Below are 26680 nucleotides of genomic sequence, written 5' to 3'. Positions count from 1 at the left end.
CTTTCAATTTCAAGGCGCCAAACATCGGTAGGACGCTCTATGGAGAAAGAAGTTTTTCTTCCAGATTGGATTCCCGCTTCCGGTAAGCGCACTGCACCTGCTCATCACGCGATTTCTTCAACTCCCTCGCGTGAGACTTCTCCTCAGCAGCCTCAAGATTAGAGAAGCGCCCTTATACAAGTAGGCGTTCTTCTTCCAGATGTCACTCTCCTCGAGTATCGGATCGTGACTTCTCTCCTGACAGGCATCTAGAGTCTGGTAGGAGTCGTGTGCATGATAGACGGCCTACTGTTAGCCGCTCCCCGCAAGGTAGGCGCCAAGAGCCTACTGCACATAGCTCTCCTAGTAGGCGCTCGTCTCTTTTATTTTAAGGCGTCATACTCCTGATTATTCTCCTGAAGGGCAGACAACAAGAGTCTTTCAAGCGCCCTTCTCCGTGTAGGCGCTCTCCCCGCTTCTAGGCGCACTTCTCCTGACCGTTTTGTCTCTTGGTAGGCACCAGGAATCCGGAAGCGCCCTTCTCCAAGTAGGCGCTCGTTAGTTTTGAAGCGCCCTTCTCCTGAATGTTACCCTCTTGTTAGACGTCAAGAGTCTCGCAAGCAGCCTTCTCCTAGTAGGCGCATTTCGCCTTCCAGTCGAACTTCCGTGATCGTACGCAACTGGACAGGTATGGAGAGCCGCGCAAGCGTCTGCTCTCGATAGGCGCTCTTCTCCTGGCAGCCGCTCGCCCCAGGATAGGTGCATAGAGTATAGTAGGCGCTCGCCTCCTCGTAAGCGCCCTGCGGATGTTTCCGAGAATTCTCGGAGTAGGAGCCCTACCTCTCCTTCGGCTGAGATTCCGTATACCTCGAAGAGGGAGTCTCATCGTATACTTCCCAGATCTTCTCATCGTTCTCCAGTGGATGTGAAACTCTTCTAAGAGAGTTCTCCAACCTCTCGCTCAACTCCTGCTAGGATCCCTTCGTCACCTAAGGATCTTCCGCGCTCGCCTCGACAAGACGTCCTAGAAGGTTCGGATGAGGAACCGAACACTTCTGCTGCTGTCTCTTCTTACAAGAAGCTTACAGAGCTACTTTTACAAGTTTTTGGGGATTCCCTTACGCCTACGGCTCCTCCTTCTCCTCACTCACTTTTTTCAACGGCGAAGAACAGCGAAGAGTTCTTCTTGTGTGAGGATGAAGCCCACTCTTTCTATGAAGAAGGCACTGAGGAGTTTTTGGTTCCTGGATGGCTTCCAAAGAAGAAGCGGGGAAAACGATGTTCGCTTTTCCTCCTTCGAAGTTATCAGGACGCGCTGGTTTCTGGTACGAAACAGGAGAGCCCTTAGGATTGGGTCTACCGTCTTCGGTCTGATTCGGATTTTTTCGGCACTGGTAGATTCGACAAGGAGAACTGCCCTTAACTCTGCTAAGACGACTTGGGCAATGAACGAATTGGATCATTTGCTCAAAGGTATGTTTAGAGTGCTAGAAGTATTTAACTTCCTTGATTGGTCGTTGGGAGTCCTAGCCAAGAAAATTGAAGTGCCAGAGTCAATTTCACCAGATGATCTTATGTGTGTTTTTGTCTTGTATGGACAAGTCAGTAAGAGAACGGAGCGAGTGAAATCGCCTCCCTTTTATGGGGCCGGCATCGTGAAGAAGAGGTCGGTTTACTGTTCCTTCTTAACGAAGTCGGTCTCCCATGCTCAGAGGTCTTCTTTGGCTGTTTGCTCCTCTGTCTACTCAGTTGTTCCCGAAACATCGAGTGCAGGACATTTCGAGGTCACTTTCGGCCAAAGCCACCCAGGACCTTTTGGCACAGTCGGCAAGAAAACCTCGCCCTTCCTTTCCTACCAAGGCTAAGAAGGAAAAGGCAAGTGTTCGAGAACCCTTTCGAGGGGCATCTTCATCAGAACCTCTACGTTAGAGGTCGTAGACCTTCAAGAAGGGGTAAGACTTTCGCCAAGTCTGTTAAAGCCCCCAAATAACTTGCAAGTCCTTCAAACAACGGTGGGCGCCAGACTCTTAGAGTTTGCAGAAGTCTGGGCCCAAAAAGGGGCGGATCCTTGGACCCTTTCTATTTTGAGGAGAGGTTACCTCATCCCTTTCGTCGAAAGACCTCCCTTGACGACCATCCCCCCAAGGGAACTGACGGCCAGGTACAGAGACCCCATCATGAATCAAGCTCTCCATCTAGCAGTAGATCAGATGCTGGAGAAGGGGGCTATCGAACTAGTGACAGACCATCATTCATCGGGCTTCTACAACCGCCTTTTCCTAGTTCCGAAGTCCTCAGGGGGATGGAGACCGGTGTTGGATGTAAGCGCCCTGAACTTCTTCGTAGAAAAGAAGAAGTTCACGATGGAAAACGCCTTCATCAGTGCTGGCAGCGCTTCGTCCAGGGGACTGGATGGTTTCCTTGGATTTTCAGGACGCTTACTTCCGTTACCGATCCATCCTTCCTCGAGGAAGTTTCTCAGATTCATGATGGGGGGGAAAATTTTTCAGTTCAGGGCTCTGTGTTTCGGCCTCTCGACGGCCCCTCAAGTGTTCACGGGGATTTTGAGGAATGTGGCTCAATGGCTTCATTTGAAATGGGGTGAGGATATCCATGTACCTCGACGATTGGCTAATAAGGGCCAATTCAGAAGATCGTTGTTTGAAGGACTTACAAGTAACTTTAGAATTGACGAAGGCTTTGGACTTCTCGTCAATTTCAAGAAGTCATCACAATTCCCGAGCAAGAGTGTGTGTATCTCGGGATACAGATGAACTCTCTGAGTTTTCGGGCTTTTCCCTCGCAGGAAAGGATAGCCCGAGGATTCGAGAGAGTAACAACCCTTCTTAGGGAAAGAAGTATGCACAGTGAGGGAGTGGATGAGTCTGCTGGGGACACTCTCCTCTCTGGAGCAATTCGTTTCCCTAGGAAGGTTGCACCTGAGACCGCTCCACATTCTTTCTTCATCGAATTGGAGTCGTCGTTCTCAGGATTTGACGTTCTCCCTGTCGTTATCCCAGGACATCAAGAAACATCTCTTATGGTGGACAGATCCCAACCTCTTTGCGAAGGACTGTCTCTTCAATCACAGACCCCCAACCTGGTGTTGTTCTCCGACGCGTCGGACATGGGGGTGGGGTGCAACTCTGGGAACCAACGAAGTGTCAGGTACCTGGGTGGGGGACCAGGTAGCCTGGCACATCAACAGAAGGAGTTGATGGCTGTGTGGTTGGCTCTGAAGGCTTTCGAGCCCAAAGTCAGAAGATCGTAGTGCAGGTCAACGCGGACAACACTACAGCTCTGGCATACATCAGGAAACAGGGGGGGACGCATTCCTTCTCCTGTACGAAACAGCAAGAGACCTTCTTCTGTGGGCAGAAGAAAGAGGAATCAAGCTTCTCACCAGGTTCGTGCAGGGAGAAAGGAATGTAAGAGCAGATCTCCTCAGCAGGAAAGATCAGGTCCTTCCCACAGAGTGGACCCTTCATCTGGATGTATGCCAGAGCCTGTGGAAGTTATGGGCAGGCCACACATAGACCTCTTTGCCACGTCAAAGAACAAGAGGCTGGATCCTTACTGCTCTCCGATATCGGATCCAGAGGCAGTAGCAATAGATGCTCTTCTTCTAGACTGGAACGGACTCGACGTCTAGCGCCCCCCTTTCTTCAAGATCCTGGGGCTAACTATCAAGAAGTTCGTAGAGTCCGATTCAACGAGAATGACCTTAATCGCTCCCTTTTGGCCGGCCCAAGAATGGTTCACAGAGGTACTGGAATGGTTGGTGGACCTTCCAAGATCGCTCCCGCTAAGGAGCAATCTACTCAGACAACCCCACTTCGACAGGTACCACAAAAATCTCCTCGCTCTCAGTCTGACTGGTTTCAGACTGTCCAAAGTTTGGTCGAGCGAAAGGCTTTTCAGCAGCAGCTGCTAAAGCAATCGCAAGAGCGAGGAGACCTTCCACCTTGCGTGTATACCAGTCAAAGTGGGATGTCTTCAGACGTTGGTGCAAGAGGAAGAACATTTCCTCTTCCAGTACCTCTGTGACCCAAATTGCGGATTTCCTTATTTTCCTCAAAGAAGAATGTCATCTGGTTGTGTCAACTATTAAGGGATACCGCAGTATGTTGGCGGCGGTATTTCGGCATAGAGGCTTAAATATATCCGATGATAAGGACCTGCATGATCTTATTAGATCATTTGAAACCATTAAGCGTCCTCATGTAGTACCGAACTGGAATCTAGACGTAGTCCTACAATTCCTTGGATCGTCTAGATTCGAACCTCCTGGCTTAGCCTCTTTCAAGGACTTGACGAAGAAGGCTATCTTCCTTTTGGCCCTAGCTACAGCTAAAAGAGTGAGTGAGCTCCAAGCTATTGAGGGCAATGTAGGGTTTAAGGAAGATTCTATGGTATGTTCGTTTCTTCCAAGTTTCCTTGCAAAGAATGAAAAACCCATCACGCCCTTGGCCCAGGAGCTTTGAAGTTCGTAGTTTATCTTTTCTAGTAGGGGAAGAGCCTGAAAGAACTCTTTGCCCTATGAGAATTATGAAGTATTTCCTTAAGAGGAAGGAACCAATTAAGGCTAATCAAGATGTACTTTGGTGCTCCGTAAAGGACCCCACTCGGCCCATGTCGAAGAATGCTCTTTCCTTTTTTCTGAGAAGCCTTATTACAGAGGCACATGTTGCCTGTAAGGAAGATCAGTTTAGACTACTGAAAGTGAAAGCTCACGAGGTGAGAGCCATCGCAACTTCGCTTGCATTCAGAAAAAATATGTCTGTGCGGAACTTGATGGAGGCGACTTTTTGGAGATGCCAATCGGTTTTCGCAAACCACTACCTACGTGATGTAAAAATCACATATGATAAAGTGCTTCGCCTTGGGTCCTTTCGTATCGGCGGATTCGGTGCTGGGGCAGGGAGCTGAAACTTATCCTGTGAAAATTTTTTATATGTTACCCTATATTTTATATTGTTGTTTTTTGGTTGTCTGAAAGAGGTTGCAGGAGGCACCTCTTTTTGTCGTAATATTAACCCTTTGTATTTTGGTTAGGTGGTCTGGTGGGTTTTGGCTCCTTGCAGAGTAGTGGTAAGGATCTGTTTAGGTAAGCGGACAAGGTCCCTCTAACAGCATCCGACTTGGATTCTACCACAATAGGGGATCACATATCCCAGTGTTAGATCCGAGAGTCTTTCAGCATCAGGTCACGTCCTAGCTGTAGCTCTCCAGGCAATGCAGACTCAGAGATAGTATCTATGAAGTCTTCATCCTGAAAAGGTGAGAACCAAGGTTTTTATATCCTACAACATTAGTTGTTTCCCGTCTTACCTGTATTATTGAGCTGTCTCTTACCCTCCACCAAGGGTGCCAATCAGCTAAGTATATATCTGTCAGGGAAGTTCATGTACAAAAATGATATTGTTAAACTACAATAAAGTTTTGTACATACTTACCTGGCAGATATATACGATTAATGGCCCACCCAGCCTCCCCTCAGGAGACAGGTGGAAGAGAAAAATCTGACAAGCTTACGGGAGTGGTTCGTACATCCGCCACCCAGCGGCGGGTAAGGTAGACCACCTGACCTACCTGTCGCGTGTGCCGCGAGATTTGAAATTCTGTCGGGAACGTCGGAGACTATAGCTAAGTATATATCTGCCAGGTAAGTATGTACAAAACTTTATTGTAGTTTAACAATATCATTTTTGTGATAAAACTATTAAAAAAACCAGGTATAAAAATTTTTTGTGGTTTTTTCTTGAGTCTTAACTAACAAAATAGGAGGTTTTAAGCATTTTCATAGGGGTTCCAACTATTCGCAGGTTCTAATTATTCATGGGGGGGTCTGGTACGCATCCCCACGAACACAGGGAGACCACTGTGCTGTATTCTGTTTTCTTGAATACACAATGTCTTTTATTTTAAATAGTACACATTTCTTGAAATGTTTTAATATTTTAGTCTATCAGATGTTGTGTAGATGGAGAAGGTCAACACAAGATAGGTTTTTGTGTTTCCAGGGGAGGGTGTCGTATTCAGTTTGTACAAAGATTCTTCTGCTTAAACAGCGAGTTTTTACACCCTCTCCCTTAACACAGAAGTTAATGTTGCCGGATCCTGACAATGCATTGGTCTTGACAGGCTCTCCAGGACCAGTGGGAGTTCCTGTCTTGTTTCTTGCCCCCATCTTGGGGGTGGCTGATGACTCGCTCCCTTCCCCTCTGTTTGTCATACTTGGTCCCCTGAGCAGTGTGGCGGGATCACAAGCTGAAAAACAAGCTGGCAAAAATCCCCCCCCCCACATTAACCTAATCACTCTAGCTGCCAAATCCACCCCAGTCACGCCTTCCTCTACACACTACAGCATCCACGCAGGGCAATTGACCTACAACTACACTAAACATAAAACAAAAAAACACTCAAAACACATGTACTTACCAATCAATCCAGTTACTCCGAGCTATCCTGTGCTGTCCGCTGGTTAAGGTCACTGGGACAACAACAACAACAACACCAAGGACTACAACCCAACAACTCAACAACACAACAACCAAGGACAACAACAACACAACCACAACTCAACAACACAGCAACCAACCAAGGAACATAACCACAACCTAACACCACAACAACCAACCGAGGAACACAACCTCACACATAACAACAAAAGACCACTGCACAAACAACACAAAAAATCACAACAGCACAGGCACAACAACTCTAAGCAAAACTCTAACTTAACAACACCAAATAAAACACAAAACTCAATCAACTTCCAATGCCTTCAATAGACTCCTCCAACACTACTACCTATCACAGGCTCTCACCGAAGACTGACTGAAAAAACACTAAAAACACAGAACTCTAACAATCAACAGCACCAGCAGACAGCCCAGAACCCACCAACAACCAATTCAGTCATTAACTATCCATACAGGAATTACACTCTCTCTTCTCATCTTCTCTCCTCGTCCTCCTCTCTCTCTCTCTCTCTCTCTCTCCTCTCTCTCTCTCTTCTCTCTCTCTCTCTCACACACACACACACACACACACACAGACGTTGTCAAATGGAACTCCATAACTCCTCCATAGCAGCAGAGGTTTTTTGCTGTTGGGAAACATCGGAGGAGGGAGAAGGGGTGTCTCCTCCTTCTATGACCACATCTCAGTCTCCTTCTGGTTGCTTTTATTCATTCTTCCTCTATTTGCTTCTTCCTTCTTGGAAGTTTTTTTCCCTATCCCATACTTCCATAGATCTCCCATGTTGTGAATGACTATGGAAGTCTTGGAAGAGGGATCAGGAGATACTATTTCCTTTCTATACCCCTGCTCTCTCAAGGTGGGTAGGTTCTTCCCCCATGATGGAAGAGGCAATGTTCTTGGTCTATTTCAGGTTTGACAACTGCAGCACATACCTCTCACAACTTTGGAGCCTCTGGTTCGAAGGCTCAGAAGTTCCAGGAGTACACTATTTCTTTGGCTGTTCCAGTGTTACTTCAGTATGTGATGCACCTTGACGAGTGTGAGCTGACAGGTTTGATGCTGCAGCGTTTACCCCTCACAACTTAGGAGCCTCTGGTTCGAAGGCTCAGAAATTCCAGGAGTACGCTCTCCCTTTGGCTGTTCCAGTGTTATCACTTTAGTTTGTGATGTACCTTGACCAGTGTGAGTTGATGGCAGCAGTGTTTACCTCACAGTTTTGGAGCCTCTTTGGTGGTCTAGCTTCCCCCCTGCTTCGTCAGCAGCGCATCCTTATCAGAGGTTTAGAACCTCAGTGTGATGGAGTCAACTGCTGCAGTGCATACCTCTCACAACTTTGGAGCCTCTTCAATGGTCTTGCTTCTACCCTGCTCCGTCAGCAGTGTATGCCTATCAGAGCTTTCGAACCTCTTTAGTAATTGAGTCAATGACTGCAGTGTCTTCCTCTCATTCCATGGTGGTGGTTTTTACTCTTCATCGACAGCTTATTTCTTGCAAAAGTTAGGAGCCCCTTCTGCAGTGGTGTTTTCTGGCTCTGTCTTCTGAAGCTCTCGTGGAACAGTATTTGACAAGAGTTGACACCATTTTTTGAGAGATTCACCCATGTTCTAAAGAAGCATTGCAGGTCTCTGCCTCCATCTTCTCCTCCATCACCCTCCCTTTGTCCACCATGTCCATGGCTCTCCCACTCCAGCATGGCCGTCTTGTTGATTAAGGGGTGCCAAGCAGAGATCGGCGATTGGGAAATCCACAGCAGTGTCGTCTTACCGATCCCCGTTCTTATTTGTATAAAGGCTGACATGGCTCCTGTTGGACTCCAGGGTAGTGAAGGCTTCAGAAGTTCAGCTGTTTTGCTCCTGGGTCCCGCATTCCTGTGACGGATGTGAAAGGTTCTGCGTGACTGTGGATGTCTTTCCAACCTAGGCCCATGTCACTGCATTGCTAGCTCGTCTGTGACATTAGTCACTGTCTTTCTAAAACTGTCATTCACACTACCAGAAGGCCCTCTGGTTGTTATTCCAGATTTCATGACCGTCTTGGGTTGTACATCCGAGTCTGTGAAGACATGCACTTATGTGCAGTTAGTCTTCCAGTCGGCTATGCTTCTCAGCATCTCAAAGTTTCTCCTGCTCTGGCCACAAACGTGACAACACGGATGTACGGATGTCGCACGGGAGGGTGTGGAAGTTGTCTCAAGATGGGATGTCCGTGAACAGACCATTGACCTTGCTCATGTGAAGGGTTGAGAAGAGAATGGGATGGTCTATAGCCATGCTACATAGAAGCACCAATTCATGTCCGATCACTGCCTTGTTCATTCTGTTGAGCAAAGAGTATTGATAGAACTACAGTGAACATCCAGAATGGCGCCGAATCACATCCACATCCATCCGAATCACATCTACGACTGTCCAAATCACATCCACAGTCGTCTGAATCACACCCACAACCATTCCCATATTGTACACAGCCGTGCCAGTCATGTACATGGCTGCACCAGTTATGACCATGGCCATACAAGTCATGACCACCAGCATGCGAGTCATGTCCACAGCTGTCCAAGTCTCGTTCAGGTCCGCCCGAATTCGAGCAGTGGTCACAGTTTCCCCTAGGAGAATATGAAATAAAAGGATAGTGATGCGGCAACAACAATGTACGAGTCATCAACATTATGTCTGTGCAGTGCCTTTCAATCACTTGGATAATATATGATCTACATACAAGTTAACGGGATCATTCTGCCAACTTTTACGGCCTTCACACCATAAGTTGAACAGATCTTTCTCACGATTTAATGAATTTGTTCAATCAAACCCATATGGCTGTCTTGCAGGAATTGACAGTCTTTGTATTGTGTTCAGCCAGAGGCTGCAACACATTTCAGGTAAGAAGAAATCATTTTTCATCATTCACATTCAATTATTGACTGTTGATTGTTCCTACATAAGTATTAGCCTTCGACTCCCCGAGCTATGGTAGTTACAGTGATGTCCTGTAGAACCATGCCACCCTACTCTTCCAAAACAGGAATCAGTCCATTGTGATTGTGCAATTTTTTTCCTGGTATGATCAGAATTATTTTTTAACACTGTAGATCTACGGATCAGGCTTACTCCTCAGTACAATAGCCTCAGTGACCTCCTCTGCAATACTCTTCTTAGCTCAAGGGTGAAGACTAATTCTAGAAGCTGAAAAAGGCAAGTCCTGACCTTACCATCCTCTCACAGAGAGGTTAGAGCATATAGCCTAATAATGAGACAACTACTTTCCCATTGGGGTGTTGTACACACTTCCCTTCCAGAAATACTTTGTGCCTCAAAGCATCAACTGAAGGGCATTCACATACACTTCAAGAGGTCATGTGGGGTTATGTCAAGTTGGGTCTGTAACCTACGTTAGCCTAGCCTAACTAGTACTAGCTTAACCTAACCAGTTTTGCATTTCATTATCCTGGAATTTCTTGTCTAACGACATCACCTTGGAGGTAGTCTCCTATTCTACATGGGATTAGTTGGGTTAGGTGTGGTTGGGTACTTAGCCTAGCCTAACTAGTGCTAATCTAACATTACCAAACCTGTGCTTCAGTATCCTGGGTCTTCTTGTTTCATGGCATTATCAAGAGCAGTGGTTCCCAAACTGGGGTCTGCAGACCCCTTGGGGTCTAGGAGAAGGCACCGGGGGTCTGCGACATAATGAAAAATTAGTATTTTTCCAACTCCAGAAAAAAATTATGGCTGTTTTCACCAATTTTACTTTTTATTGTGCAGGCAGTCCCTGGGTTATGATGGGGGTTCCATTCTTGAGACGCGTTGTTAGCCGGAATATCATCAAAAACCTTAAGAAAACCTTACTTTTAATGCTTGGGGTGCATTGAAAACTATGTAAACTACATTCTTATTGCATTTTACATCAAAAAAACCTTCAAATATTGATTATTTTGCATTTTTGGTGTCATATTTCATCTGTCAGATCAGCATTATAGGCGTCGTAACCCTGGAAATAATTTCTGATGAATATAATTGAACTGCCTATTTTGATAGCCAAAACACAAAAAGCCCTCTAATAATGCTTATACTGAGTTAAAATACTCGTGTAGTTTTATCACAGAAAGTTCATTTTGTCACGAAAATTATATGAAAATGCTGTAATTTGAGACTATTTCTCAGTTAAGATACTGTGAATAGGCGAAATTTCTGTGAATAATGGGTATATGTTATGGTCTATAGAAAAATCTGTGAATAGGTGAGTCTGCAAATCGTGAATAGCTAGTCCATGAATAGCAGCAGTCAATTTTATACTTTCAGTAGCAAACCCATCCTCTCTCTAGCAAGGGGAGAGGAGAATGAAAACAAACAGATAGTTGGTTACCTTAGTTTGTTATCTGAACAGATATACGCAGCTGTAAACACCACCTCTAAAGTTCCAAAAACTTATTCTTGGTTCATACTCAGTCAAGAAATAGCGTCTAGGAGCTCCAATTCTTTTGACTTGATGTAGTTTCACTCCTCCTGTGAGGAGTGAAGATGTAAGCAGTAGGTACTGCTGCTGCTGCTGCTGCTGCAATTATCAGTTGATCCACAACTTGAGAGGAGAGAATATTGTATGGCTCTTAAGACAGTTTCATGAGCCTCAGTGTCCAGCTAGGTACTCCTTTAGTAGCAATGACCACAATTCAGTGTCATGGTTATGCTGCTCTCCTCCAGAGAGTTTTAATTCTTCAGAACACTGACCAGGGTAGCAAGCTCCTACACTTCCTTCCTTGGAACTTAGAGTTCATGCTAATCCTTCAAGTGTCTTAGGATTTAAGATAGACATTCCTCAGTGGTAGTGCCATGGTCACAAAAATGGTCTAGTGTCTTTCATCTACTCTGTTGCAGTGCAAGTAACACGCCTAGTCTTTCACCCCAATGTGAACGACTTGTTTGTTAGGTTTGTGTTGCCCAAGATGGTGTCCAAATGGTCATTTCTCTGACTAGGGAGATGGTCAAACAAGCGTACTCTACAACTTCCTGGAGGACATCAGTATGTTTCAGGCAAGATCTTTCAAGGCTAGGGTCATCGGTCTGTCCATCACATTCAGGAAGAACCTGTCGGTCAAGTACCTAGGAGTACTAGAATGGAATGAAATTGCTCAGATCACATTCATATCCTTCTACCTTGGGATGTTCCCCATAGGTCCTTGAACTTCTTTTCCTTGGATCCTATGGTGGATGCTCAAAAAGTCATGTAGTTTACCCAGCTCTTGTGGGATAGGTTACAACTCGCCTAAGGTGTGCGGCTGCAAGGAGAAGGTGTGTGTGGGACTGGCCCCCACCCCACACCCCCCCCCCCCCCCCCATTTCTCCTATCTTCCTTCCTCTTCCAGTGGACAGAGGAACAGTGAGCGGTCACTTGGTGGACTGGCATGCATCCAAGTGATCTAGATGACTGAGTATCCTATCTATAATTCAGTTCTATTTGGATTAGTACAAAGATAGAAATCCTTCCTTCTCTCTAGCAAGGAGAGAGAGGGACTGACTTTGAGCAAGCCAGTTGGTTTCTTAGCTTTATAGTCTCCAACACTATAGGTTCATCCAAACCTTTTCAAATTATGGATATTACTTTCCCTAATTTGAAATGCCCAGAAGTCTGATGATTGAACATCTCTTGTTCAATAGATCAGAGGTACAGTTTCCTTCCTTTGCTCTTACATGACCAAGAAGAGAGTACACAGGTGAGCCGAACTACCAGTCATTTCAGAGATTTGCCTAGAATCCTCCCTCCAAAAGTAAGTCTCCCACATGTAGAGACCGATGATGTGTATTCTTGTGGAACAAATGACAAATTTTTAAGTAATTTGTATTTTTCCTAACATAGAAACCTGAGGTCTTTACATGAAGGGCCCACCTCTTACCACCCCTTATTCTCTTACCTGGCCCAAAAGGTAAACTGCGTAGATTTAAGTGAACTCCAACTAGGTGGGCAGCCCCTACCTTTGGTAACTGCTACCACAACCACCTTGAAAAAAGTTTAACAGCTGGATTTCCAGCTCACTGAAAGTTAATTCCCATATGTAAAGACCTCTGGTTTGTGTTAGGAAAAATAGAAATTACCCAAAAATTTGTCATATTGTGGCCATGTGTTTTAATAAAATAAAATATTTTCATTACCACTTGACTGTCATAAGGAATAGTGCTTCTTCAATTTACTTAAATATTTTAGATCTTGGCTAAATAAAGTTGCAGTTTTTATGATAACTTAAAATTCCTACTGCATGTTCACATAGTAGTGAATAGCTTCTTTTAAGTTAAAATCTGTGGTGTGTTACTTTTTCCAAAAGGGTTAGGTAATAGATTTAGAATTAGAATTCTAAACAGTTTTATGGTATGCAATTTAAGGATATTGGTGTGCTTTTCCACATACAGTGCAGGTTAATGTAGTAAGTGCTTATGTAAATTATTTGGTATGATTTATCCTGATGATTTTTGAAATGTTACATAAATAGTGTAGAAAAAATATTTAATTTCTTCATGTTGTATTTAATTTTTATGACTGGATGATTTAAAGACCTCTGTTGTTACTAGTAATATTTTTAGAATGTGAGTACATGATAGCTATTCAGAGCTTCATTATTAAGAACATGGACTGGTGTTATCAAAGTAATATTAATGTATTGAGCAAGTAATTTAATGTAGACTGTGAAATGTATACATCCCGATACCATTTAAGCTATCTTTCTGAAGAAAAACTACTCTTTTATCTTCTGCTTTCAGAATGATGCATCCCCCATTACCTCTACTTGTCGTCAGCGCACTAACTTGGAGGCTAACAGTGAAAATCAGCCAGAAAATTCTGTTGAAGGTGCTATGGAAGGTGGCTACCTTCTAGTTCCTACCTCTGTCAGTCATGTCTCATCAGTTTGACAGTGGCCCTTCTCTAGCCAGGAAGATGAATCGGCAGATGACTGACAGTAACTGTCAGTCAGGGATCTAGCAGGACTATCCTTGAGGACAAATTACTATAGGATCCTCCCTAACAATCCCTGATGTGATAAGAGAAAACTTTCAAGAGTTATACTGTACTGTAGCTACTCATAAACTCTTATGGTTGTGAGCCCCAAAACCATGTTGAAGAGCATGGCGTTTTGATACTGTATAGTAAACATAATTATTACATTTTTCTGAATTATTATTTTGCTAAACAGCTTATAGATCAAAAAGACCAATGTTGAATAAGTGAGGTGCAATGCTATTGTAAATATTTATAATCAGTGCAGTATATCACATTTAAGATTGATGAATGAATGTTGATGGTTTTTTCACTTTGATGTGTGGAAGTACAAACAGACTCTTTAAAAAGAGACAAACCCTTCAACTGCCAAACCAATTGGGGAAATACACATTCAGAGTATGCTGCTTCGCTAATTATATTGTTTTTCTTTTTAAGGGGGCTGTATACACTTTTTTTCTTTAGAAAAGGACAGCAACTTTACAGCAAACAATGCAACACATATGTCATACGTAATTAGTTTGGAGGTTGCACAATTTCTTAAATTTCAGAATAGGAAGACAATGTGTATTTTAGATTTTCTCAGACTTCAGGGTAACAACTTTCTGAAGATTTTAGATTTTCCAAAATTTCAAAATGCAAGACTATTTCAAAGTTTTAATTTTCCTAAATTTAAAAATTTCATGACAAAAATGGGTTAGGAAATCTTGTGTAAAGTAAAAAATTAAAACTAGGCAAATACTGTACTGCAAATATTAAATACAATAATTGTAGTGTGCATTTATTTGTACATGAGAAATGTCTTGGAACAGAGTGCAGTAAAACGTAAAACAAATGAAAACTAAGGAAACATCTTATTATTCTGGAATCAGCTGGTGACGTGCCATTCTGTACAATATTTGTTCAATTTCATGATAACAAACTTTGTAATTAAGGGGGTATACAATGCTGTACAAGTTGAAAGAAGCTAGAAGGAAGTGCAGTGTTAATTTTTAATGGCCTCAGGATGATTATTGTTAGCCAACAGGAGATTACATAAGTAAAGTGTCAACAAAGCCATAATATAGTAAGTGGAGAATTGGGTAGATTAATTTCTTAGTGTTTCTGCCCTAATGCTAATAATATACAGGTATATGGTAGGTTTCTCCAGTTTTTATACAATTCATGTGTATAAGCATTGAAAAGCATTTAGTTTTTCAAAAACAAACTTGTGGCATTCCATATCGTTGTTTTTGTTGCTAACAAAGGTATGATATGGTACATAATGATGTATTTCTTTTCTTTTGATTAGCCTGCTCTTCTTGAATAGCTTCTGTTGATTGATAGCTTTCATGTGACTATTAAAGGATAAGTGGCAGGTGTAATAACACCTGCAGTTTTAATACTGAACATAGTGAACTTACTTTTCATGTACATATACAGAATAGAAAGCTATCCAGACTACTGAACATAAGACAGATCTCACTTGAAGTGAGGGAAAACTGTGTTTTGTGCCACACATTGGACCAAACTTAAGATAGGTGGATCTGGCCAGGCCAGAACCACATAATACAACTAGTCCTGAGAGTTGCAAGAAAGTAAGAGAGGATTACAGTATGAGTATCAGGCAGGAACTCATATTTAAGTGGAAGAGATAAATGCCGTATTTTGATATATTTTTTGTTGTATTTGTAATTTATGTGTGAATGGATATTGTTGGAAGTGATACAACAGAAGATGAAGTTATGGGTATTATAATAAATTACAAATACTTTTTGTTTATTTTTTTCAGTACAGTGTTGCCCATGTATTTAATAAGCACTTTGTACACTGACCTGACCTTGTGCCTCATAAAACTTAGTTTAGGTAGACATTTTTAAAACTTTTGATAAAGACAGATTATTTATGTAGTTTCTGAAGACTAACCAAAGCTGTTTTATATTTTTAATTGTTTATTGATGTTTCTTATTTTTCTCTTGTAAAGAGAAGTGTTATCTTAAATTTATATTTAAGGTGTAAGAGTTTTGTGAGATATTTTTCCCTCTGGCTGCTTATGTAAAACCTGTCATAAGGTAATATGTAGGCTGTTTGTACTTCAAACTCAAGAGTAATTCTCCTTTCCTGCAGCTTGAATATTCACGGTTCTTGTTATATATTTACCATCTTCTGAAAAAGTTAGTTTTATAGGATCTTGTAAACAAATTTCATTTACTACTAGTATATTATTGACTATGATATGGTATAAAAATGTAAATTGAAACTATTCCTGATAGGAAATAAAAATTTAATTGAAACTATTCCAGTTATCTAAAATAGTGATAAAATAAGGGTAACTATGAGAAACCACCGTTGAACCTGTGTTGATTTTCTATAGTATTACAGTTCCTCTAAGTTGTGTTATTGTGGAAAGGGTCTCCATACCATATAGCGTTGTAGAAGTCTCATCACTTATATTAATTATAGGGCTTTCAATTTTGCTCTAGCTCGAGGCCCACCACACACCTGGTTAAGAGCAGACAAACTGAGTGCCAAGCTTTCCCTTCCATTGATGGTTGGGAAAGTATGAATTTGTACTCCCAAATTTGTTGCAAAACTTGACATTTACATACCCATGATCATGATCAATATACAACAGAGCATGAGGGCCCCATTATACAATTTATGCCTAGCTCCAAATCTTCATTTAGTATTATATGTAGTTTTAAATCCTTTTATCCAATAGATTAAGTTTTTATTATCCAAATTACATGAAGCCAGTACTATTCATGTTGAAATACATTGGGTGTGCTTTGTTAGGCAGTAAGCGAATAGAAATGGTGATAAGTAGTTATTCCAAAAACTATGAGCAGCACGGACAGCTATTCTTGTCACTGACTTTTTACATTATGATCCATTATCTTATCAGTAGACACATTTAGGTAGTAATTAATCAGGTGATAAGAAATGGAACTTACAGCATGGTTGTCATGTTCTTCAATCCAAAAAGAATATTGTATTAAAGTTCTGTAATTTTATCCATGTTCAAATTGATCACACTTGTTGACCCATGGATATTTGATGAATAACCCAATCCCAAATGCAAAGAATGTATAACACTTAAAATCAAAAATATCTTGTGAAGGACCAATTTTCATTAAATTTTTATTGTCGTTATATATTTAAATAGATTAAGTATATTTATTAAGAACAAATCCTTTTAGGCCAGCCTTGAGTTAATATGTTAATTTAGTGGTCTGGTTAAAATGGTCTTTTAATAATTGGTACATTTTTATTGATTTGTAAGTCCTTTAATCATGATCTTATATATTTATGAAGAACAAACTCTTGGGCCAGCCCTTAAGTTGAAAAATGCTAGCTCAGTAATAATAATAATGCATAGTACATAGTAGTAATAGTAATAATAGTAGGATAATCATCCGGGACTTACACAGTCAAAGAATGAGTTTGACAGTGAAAGAGACATCTCTTCCATTACAAATCATTACTTTGCTCTTTGAAGTAGGTACTATATGGCACTCGGTTTGTCCTTGCTTATCCAGTTATGTACACTCGGCAAGGAAAGTTAAGATACAGTTTTTTTAAATCTTCGGACATATGTTGTTCAATAATGCCGCACCTGGCAACTCTAGAAAGGGGGCAGAGCTTCAAAATCATAGCGTTTGTTGCTTTATAGGTTTCCATTACCCCTTAAACGCCGAAGCGGTATTTTAAAAATCGTCTCCCGTATGCCGGCGGCGCTCACTCGTAAAAGCGGAAAAAATGTTTTTTCAAAAAATCACAGTACGCTTAGTTTTCAAGATTAAGAGTTCATTTTTGGCTCCTTTTTTTGTCATTGCCTAAAGTTTAGTATGCAACCATCAGAAATGAAAAAAAATATCATTATCATATATAAATATTGGGATATATGACATCACAAAAAAAATTTCATATATAATTGTATACAAATCGTGCTGTAAGCAAAATGGTTAAAGCTAACGAGTTAATTTTTTTTTTGTATTGTACACTAAATTGTGATAATTTTGGTATATAACACATTGTAAAACTATCAAGGCAACACAGAGAAAATATTATCACAAAAGGATGCATGAATTCGTAATGCGCGGACATAAAAAAAAGATGTTTTAAAAAATTCACCATAAATCAAAATATTGTGCTAGAGACTTCCCGTTTGTTGCAAAAGGAAGGTAATTGATTGAATATTAGTAGACTGTAAGTGTTGTAGCTTACAATTGCAGTTTTCGACCATTTCGGTCTAGTTAAATTTGACCGAAGGACGAATTTTTTCTATTTATCGTTATTTATATGAAAATATTTCAAAACTGATAAAAGCTACAACCATGGGTTGTTTATTGTTGTATTCTACATGAAAATGTGCACATTTTCATATATAAAACTTTATGTAACGGCTAATTTAAAATGGTGCAAACATTACAACAATCGGACAAAAAAAAATAAGATACCGCGCGGACGTAAGGAAAAAGTTTATTTCATAAATTTACCATAAATCAAAATATTGTGTTAGAGACTTCCAATTTGTTGCAAAATAAAGGTAAATATTTGAATATTACTACAATGTAATAGTTTTTGCTTATAATTGCGTTTTTTTACCATTTCGGTCGAGTCAAAGTTGACTGAAGGTTGAAATTTTGGCACTTATCGTTATTTATATGAAAATATTTCAAAACTGATAAAAGCTACAACCATGGGTTGTTTATTGTTGTATTCTACATGAAATTGCACACATTTTCATATATAAAACTTTATGTAACAGCTAATTTAAAATGGTGCAAACATTACAACTATCGGACGAAAAAATTTCTGATTTTTTTTTGGAAGAGTTACCGCGTGGACGTAAGGACATGTCCAATTTAGCAGTTCTCTGGTATTATAGCAATATTTTACTAGAAATAACGCTAAACGGACTTATTTCACTGGGCGACACGGCTTCCCCCTCGCCCAGAAATAGATTTTTCCTACGTCAAAATCCCTTTTTTCATAAATTCACCATAAATCGAAATATTGTGCTAGAGACTTCCAATTTGTTGGATATTACTAGAATGTAAGAGTTTTAGCTTTCGGCTTACAACGCGTCTCAAGAACGGAATCCCCGTCGTAACCAGGGGACTGTCTGTACTTAATTTCATTATATATTCTTTGGGAGATTGAGTGGTAATATATATTTTTAAGGTATGTTTTAGAAGTAGATATAGAGAGAGAGAGAGAGAGAGAGTGAGTATTGGTGACGGACTTGTGACGGGGGAAAGAGCACTGAGTCGGTGCATAGATACCTGGGAAACAGGGTGATATGACTGCCGAGATCGTGCTGCACTATGCTAGATAAAATTTGAAGGATCATAATATTCAAGTTAATTCTCTAAGAAATTCATACCCTAATCTTGATTTCATTCGACAGTTGCCGTAGCATTCAAAGATTGTAAAAAGATGTGGAAAATTTTATACAGGCTGCAGTCATTCTTGCCCTCTTGGTATAGTCTGTACTTATGAAAATCGGTTTTCATCCACAAATCATTCACGAAAAAGTGTGTTAAGTAAAAATATTCATTACCACAAATAACTCAATATGTATTGCGCAGACAATTAGTTTTATATCGTGCAAAAAATGTTGATGTGCTGGGAGATCTTTCTGCCTCGTGGCAAAGAAATACAGTCGTGTAGGGCTGTAGGCTACTACAAACTGCTTTGTAATGGGAGCATATAGCCAGATAATCTTTGAGCTGACATGCTACTTTAACCTTGATAAAGATTTATGTTTAAAGACAGTATCTTTGCAAAGAGCAACTAGCATTCGATCAATGTCAACGTCAAAGTAATCAAAGTGTGAAATCCGTTACATAAGCCAGTATCCAGTGACTTGCGCTTTTCCACTTGAAGTTCTAGGGCTCCACCTCACATCATAGAAAACGCTCTTAGCTGTCGGAACATTGACTGCCATTGACATCAGCTAACTGTTATAGCTTTGGAATACAAACATGAGTTTGTAGAAACTAAAATAATTGTTTTCACCACTTACGATGATGCAATAATATCACCGTTCATGAAGGAAAACGAGTAAATATTGTCGTTGTGATACATAGTACTACAAACAGAAATTCACATTCTATCTACCAGATCTCTATGAATGAATCCATCTGAGAAATTCCAATTACTTCGGACATATATCGTGTTTATAAGTATCTGAACGGTTTTGTTTTGCAGTTTTAACTTCTATGATATAATTTGCAGTGTATTTTCATGTTCTAAAGTAAATTTAGCGATATTATGTCTTTTTAGTAAAAACAAATGGGAAATTTGATGAACGAAAGCTAATGAAAACTGTATCTTCACTTTTCTTGTCGAGTGTACATAAACGAATTTAAGCTTTAATTAAAAAAAAAAATTTTTTACTGAGTACCTTGGACCCCTTGTCTTTTTACTCCATTGAGTCAGTCATTGATGTTTCAGATGGTCTGGATTGCCAAGTATCACTAGAATGAGGGATTTTCAATTTCCAATATGTATAAAAAGAGCAAACAATGATGAGAAAAAAAAAAAAACTCCGGCAGAATAGCAGGCTTTGTGGATGGATGGTAGAACCTGTCTGTTAACTTGTCAACACATGCAGCTGGTATGTATTAGGAAGGTAGTAATGGATAAAGAGAGAGCAGCAACATCCTGGTAAAAATGGTGAGATTCTTTGACTAATGGTAAATAAGAGCACTATCCCAATAGCAAACCATGAAAACTGATGTGTCTAAGGCTTGTGATTCTCTATACCACAGATATTCACATGCAAAGAAAATTGAATTTAAAGAGATGAGACTGCATATTGTTGTGATTTAAGCCTGGAAGTCATTAGAAGTTCATTTTACTTGTGAGGAAGCTGCTAAGCAGTGAGATCTAGAGGCTAGAAATTACACCAAGAGCCGCAAGATGAGATTGTTTTTGGGGATGTGATGAGAAGGTAAGTAAGAGCAGTTAGTGATCCACGTAGGTATAGTGATAGGATGAAAATCAGCATGAAAACTTATAAGATCAAGGAGAATGAGCCTGGATCTTAAGGGAATTTAGGCAGAAAATGCACCGGACAGAAGAATGGTGAGGTCGTTCTTCCAACTCCAATAACGAAATCCTGACATAACACCGATAGCAAATGAGAGGATCAACTCAGTGTTCACTTGTTCCTTTGAGTTCATGTTTTGACTGATAAAATGTAGTTCTTTAAAATTTTTCAACTTTTCACTTGCTGAAAGTTAATGTAAAAACCTTAAGTTAAATGTAGTGAGGCGATTTCTTTTTCTTCATTATCCAGGGTGGTATTTTTATAAATTTCATTATTAAAAATTAATATGTATCGTATATATTATTCCTGTCACATTTGCATGCCTTTTATTCCTATTTTTTAAAAATGCAAATTTCATTCATTGCCAAATGTAATAGACTTTTGAGAAATTACTCTTGGGTTTGTTATGAAAATAGCCTTGGAGCAATAGGATAAATCTTTATGCTAAAACGTTACCTCAGGGTGTGGCTGGAACTGCTGTGTGTATCAAGCAAATTGGTTACCTGTATACAGTAATTTTTTTTAATGGTAAAACCAGTTGACTGACACATTCAGTGTATCACACCATAATTATCGTACTGTACATTTTTGAGGATAAATGTGATAGATATTGTATGTCAGTGTAAGCATCAGCTTTCGGGATATTCAGTTTTGAACCGTGTTAAAAAGGGATTAAATATAAGCAGAGAATTACATTTAGTTTTTGGCCCCTTTTGAAGACTTATGGTGCCTTATATGTTTGGTCCTTTGAAGGAACATTATTAAAAATCACTTGGATTACAAATTGAGTTAATACTTGACATCTCTCATTCTGTAACTTATTTCAATGTAAACTGCCTTAATAATATTTCGTCCATTAAAATACATACTGTTGCCTTTTATATAGGAGTATCCTCTGTTCAAGCTGGAATGTGGTTGAAGTTCTTAACAAAGCCAGTAACTGGTTGTTATGGGGTGTGAATGGGAAATACCACTCCCTCACCTACTGTAACTAGCCACTTTTGCTTTGCTTGCCATCATGTGAAAATGTTTTGCTGCACACATTTCTTTGTTGAATTGAATTTGTGCCTTCGTTTTTTGTTACTGGTTTCTTTTCCTATGCGGATTCATACTATTTCATTCTTACCATCCCTTCAGACTCAACAGCATGTGGGGAGGCTCCTGGTATTGGAGGTAGCCTTCAAGCATTAGTGTACCTCTTCCTTTCAATGCCAAAGACCTCCCTTCTCCTTCTTGAGGTACTACACTTCTTCGTGGGTGAAGAGAGGTGGGTATTGGAGGATGTGTGGGATAATACAGCTACTCTTATAGCATCGTCTCTGAAGTCTGCTGATGTTGTAACTTTGGTTGTTGCCTGCTACATCTACTATGACCACCCTTGCAATGTCCCCTGCTGTAGCTAGGAGCTCATTGCTGTCTTATTTCCATTAGTGGTCTTCCTTCCCGTGTAAGATGTCCCAGGCCATCAACTACTGCAAGCTCCTCAGAGGAGGAAAGCGAGACCCGGGGAAAGTGCAAGCACTGTCCTTCCACTACCTCCTCCTTGTCTTCCTCACCTTTCTCCCAAGGGAGGAAGCTGAGAATTCCAGATGGCCTATCACTAATAGTTTCCTGGGAGTTCAAGCAAGTGTTCTCTATAGTTTCTGGGAAATGGGAGGTCTGAAACACTTGTGGGTGATTGACTACCTTCTGGCCAGTTTGACATGGGCCTCACTGAGGTTACTTAGTACCCTTTCTCAACTGGGTATTTAGAAAAAATTGTTCTGCAGCAAAAATTAGCAAATGGCAAATTCGTGTAATTTGGTCAGGTAAGTGACTTTTCGGGTAGATTTCGGCACATGAACAACTTCTGTTCTATACAATTTGTTATTTGGAGTGATATTTTAGGAGCTGTAGATGTGTCCCAAGGATATTCACTTATCTCTCAATTTTATTTTACGCTGCTAACAAACCTGAGGTTTTCACGTGTGGGGAAAATCTCTCCAGCATAGTTGGATCCAGTTAAAAATAGAACAATGGAACCTGGCGTCTTCTCCCCTTCACATATGCTGTGAGGTGGGTTATTTATTTATCTAGAGACCTCAGGTTTATTAGTTATGAAAAATACAGATTGATAAAAAATGTGTCATTTGTTCGTACGTATATGGAACAAACCTTCTGGTCTTTATGAAAGGGGAGACTTTGGTAGGAGGAAAAAGTAAGCTTTAGAACTGACTGGTAGTTCAGGTCACTCGGGCTCACTTCTTGGTCAGTTGTTAAGAGCAAGGGAAGGAGTCATATGCCTCTGATCTGTCAAGGAAAAGATTATTCAACAGCCAGACATCTGGGCTTTGATGGGCTTTGACATAATAGTAATTCCAGTCTACATTGTGTCTAGGAAGAAAAAAAAGCCTGTAATTTTCAGAGACAAGAAAACCAAAGGTAGCCAACGACCTTGTTCTATTGTCAATTCCTCTCTCTCCTTGTAAGACTCCTCCTATTTTCAGAATTTGTAATTGTGTAGGAATAATAATACTATAGAAAATAGATTGGGTGCTTACTCACCTCTATCTAGTCAGTTCCAGCAAATGAAGGCTCAAAATTCCCCTGCCCAGCAGAAGAGGAGAAAGGAAGAAGGCCAGTCTCCCATTCACTCTCACTTTCACAACCAACATCTTAGGCAAGATACAACCTGGATAAGCTACGCAACTTGTTGAGCAGCCACCATTAAAAGAGGCCATGAAGTTCTACTCTTTTTGTTGAGGCTAAGGCCAGGTAGAAAAATGTCTTGAGGGCCAAATTTCTGTCTGATGAACCTCATAAGGGTTCATAAGGATGAAGATCTCTCATTAGGCATAGAACAAGCCATAGAGCAACTCTGTAACCCTTAATGGCTGACACAGAATGTAGCCTCTCACTATGGAGGAAAACGAAGTTAGCTACTCGCTGAATAGAAGCTCCGAACAGAGAGGAACCCCATTGATGACACCAAGCATAGTAGACAGTCCATTTCCCCTGGTATACGGCTGTAGAATATTTCATGAGATAGCCAGACTGGTGGAACCTCTCAATGTGCAGTTGACAAAGTTAAGTCGTGCAAGGGGGAATCTCTCGGTGCCTTGGTCAACAGGACCAGGAGGTCGGGATACTACTTGGCTTATGGCCATAAAGGAGCCACAAGTCATTCTTCTGAGGTATCATTACCCTTTTGATTACTAGACGGGTGAAAAGATCTATCATTGGCCTTTACCAAAAATGGAACAACCTTTCCGTACCTCCAGGTGTAGTGTGTCCCCAACACTTGACCCTGATGACTCTGCTTGTCTGCTACAGAGGAACTGAAGGATTTTTAAACGAAACAATTACTTGACCCTGACGACTCTGCTTGTCTGCTATGGAGGAACTGAAGGATTTTTAAAGGAAACAATTGGGAAATTGCAAGTAGGAGAAGAAAGTAAAAGATTTAAGTTTATAAGAGTAGTAGTAGAGCAGAAGGAGAATAGATTTTGCCTTAATCAGTTTCAGTATATAAATTCTATATGAGAACCAGAAGCTAGAAAATATATGGGTGATAGAGTGTTAAAACATACCATTCCAGAAATATCATACGATGTTAGTTAATTAAGTAAAGCATTTAAAGAAGGAACAACTAAAGATATGAAGAAACTTATTAAAATTATGAGAAAAACTAAGAACATGATGGGCGAAGTTACAGTAAGTGAGATGGAAGAAAAGATTTATTGGGGCCTATGCAGATGCTTCATTTGAGAACATAGAAGATGACCATACTCAACTGGGTTATACTATGTCCTTGACAGATGGTAAAAGGAGAAGTCCCATATGGTGGAAGCCCAGGAAATCCAGGAGTGGCAAAATCTACCATTGAAGCAGAAGCCCTGAGTGTTGGGGGAGGCTATAGAAGGATTGATATATTTCAGACATTTGTGGCAAGAGGTAGCAGGAGGGAGGAATTTAAAAGCATTGGTTAATACTCATAGCAAAACACTAATGACTGCTATCAAATCGAGTACTGGTGTAAGTAGTGAGAGATTAAAGATAGATAGGGAAACCATAAAATCTGGGGAAATAAAGGAGGCGAGATGGATAAAAGGAAAGGATCAAGTAGCTGATGTATTGACTAAAGCAGGAGTTTCAAGGAATAATAATATAAATTATGTAGAGGGTAAAGAGTTGGAGGATAAAGGGATTAGAGGGAACTAGGTTAAGAAGCAGTTGGAGGAGAGGGAGAAAGAGAAGTGTGATTATATATTATATATCAGTTTAGTATAGTTATTTCATTCATATTATTATTGTTATTTTCTGCGTTGTCAAAATATGCTGGATGTTCAATGTTTGGGAAGTATATGGTTGATTTTAGATGTATATTGATGTATTCATGTTGTGTTATGATGTCATTGAAGTCCAGATGACGCCGGCATCTGGTGGATGTAAACAAAAACAAAGGGAAAAGGAGACACTGTATGGGTTGTTTTGTTGGTAGGAGAGAGCTTTCCGTCGGATAGGAGTTTTTGGGTTGTAAGTCTTGGTTTGGTGATGTTGTAAGGTGTGAGCTGGAGTATACTGGGATTGAAGAACATGAATAGGTGGGTAGATTGCATATTTGTGTACAAAAGGGAGGATTAGGCTAGGAAAATATTCAAAACGTATCCTGTGTGAATGAGCCCAGTTTGAAGCCAGAGTGAAAACTCTCATGAAAACCTGTGGGGCAGTAGAGGCAGAAGCAAAGCACCTTAAACTCTCTCCCAGAACAAATTGAAGGAACTTGCAATGACTAACAGATTGGAATCTGGAAATAAGCATCCTTCAGGTCTGTTGTCAGCACAAAGTTGGACATCCTGATGACTGCTAGGACTGTGTGAGGCATTTCCATCTTGAACCGGGTCTTCCTGATGAAAAAGTTCTGAGAAAACAGGTCTATGACCGGTCTCCAAGCCCCCCCATGCCTTTGCCACCAGAAAGATCTGGCTGTAGAAACCTGGGGAGCCATCCTTCATGACCTCAACAGCTCCTTCCTTCATTACATTCACTTCTCAGAGAACCAGATCTGTTGGTGAGCCCTGAACGTATGTTCTTAGATGAAATGGACAGTCAGAGAGCGGAGCAGGAAACTTGGAGGGGAGTAGATATCCTTCCTGTAAAACTATACTGAAGTGAATTGTCCTGTTTACAGTTATGAGAATTAACCTGGTTAAGGACACAGTTAGTATGGTTAGAACATGGCATCCCAACGATGCCTTCCTCTCTTTCTTGACCCCACGAGAGCTTTAAGGCCTGAAGGAAAAAATTAACTGGTAGCCACAGTCTTCCGTTACATTGTTGTACTCAAGAATGAGTTCCACCACTTCCGCAAAAGTAGTTAGAAGTCCTTGGTTGTCTGCGTTCCAAGGGACAGGACCTTCTGCTTCTAGGCTATGAGAATCTTAATGTGGCCTATTGACTTAATCATTAGCATCCCATGTGTCATTATTTACTACTGGAGCATAAGAACGGTCAGGGCTTAACACTTAGGGAATATATCGTTCTAATGAATGAGAAGGAACTCTGTCTTGATAGTGGTCCTGGCCTTGAGACTGAAAGCGTGGCTCATGTGTTACAGGAAAGGACGGCCATGGTAGGTTCCTCAACCGAGGACTCTTCTTATATGGAGAATGGTCATGGCCATGCTCTCTGCTCCATGGACTACTTGCTCTAGGAGAGGAATGGTCCCAATCACGAGAACGTTCCCTCAGATGTAAAGTCAACTGGACTTCTTCAAGGACGCAGTCGTCTTTATGAACAGCCATGGTCTTAACCCTCATGTCTTAAGCAAGGCGAGTGGAAGAAGACGAAATGACTGCAGCCTCTTGAAGATGAGCCTGATTCATAAATCTACAGCTCTTAGAGGAGACTTTTCTTGCAGAGTGCACTGCTGCAAAAGAATTAGGAATTGGGTGACACTCATCAGAAACTAAGGTAGAAGACATACATCCTTAAACTTGACAGGCGCATGGCATTCCGTAACAGCGAGTAACTCCCAGGGAGCAGCTTGATATGAACTAGTAACAAACTTGGAGGTGACGATACGGCCATGATGGACCAACCAAATATCAACTGTAGGAGATGAACGGTTGGCCTTGACCTCAGACAGAGGAGAGATGGAGCAGGAACCCAAAGAGGGCTTGCAGAACTTCTTGCAAAAAGGGGCTGTGAAAA

General features: G+C 40.8%; 1 protein-coding gene across 3 annotated transcripts in view; it reads left to right on the top strand.

Annotated features, from left to right (window-relative positions):
- The window catches only part of LOC135221778 (proton-coupled zinc antiporter SLC30A1-like), a 335667-nt gene extending 314486 nt beyond the window's left edge, over nucleotides 1-21181 (top strand). Inside the window, exon 9 of one of the 3 annotated variants that reach the window (XM_064259622.1) lies at nucleotides 13215-21181. In XM_064259622.1, coding sequence (XP_064115692.1) covers nucleotides 13215-13364 — 150 coding nt within the window. In that variant the 3' untranslated portion in view covers nucleotides 13365-21181. The remainder of the gene's footprint in view (nucleotides 1-13214) is intronic. The other 2 variants (XM_064259624.1, XM_064259623.1) reach the window with 2 other exon arrangements.
- Nucleotides 21182-26680: the final 5499 nt, after the last annotated feature.

This window comes from Macrobrachium nipponense, chromosome 3 (genome assembly GCF_015104395.2).
Source record: "Macrobrachium nipponense isolate FS-2020 chromosome 3, ASM1510439v2, whole genome shotgun sequence".
In the NCBI taxonomy this organism is placed as follows: Eukaryota; Metazoa; Arthropoda; class Malacostraca; order Decapoda; family Palaemonidae; genus Macrobrachium; species Macrobrachium nipponense.
The sequence above is the reverse complement of the archived record's forward strand: the minus strand, read 5'-3'. Positions and strand labels throughout refer to the sequence as shown.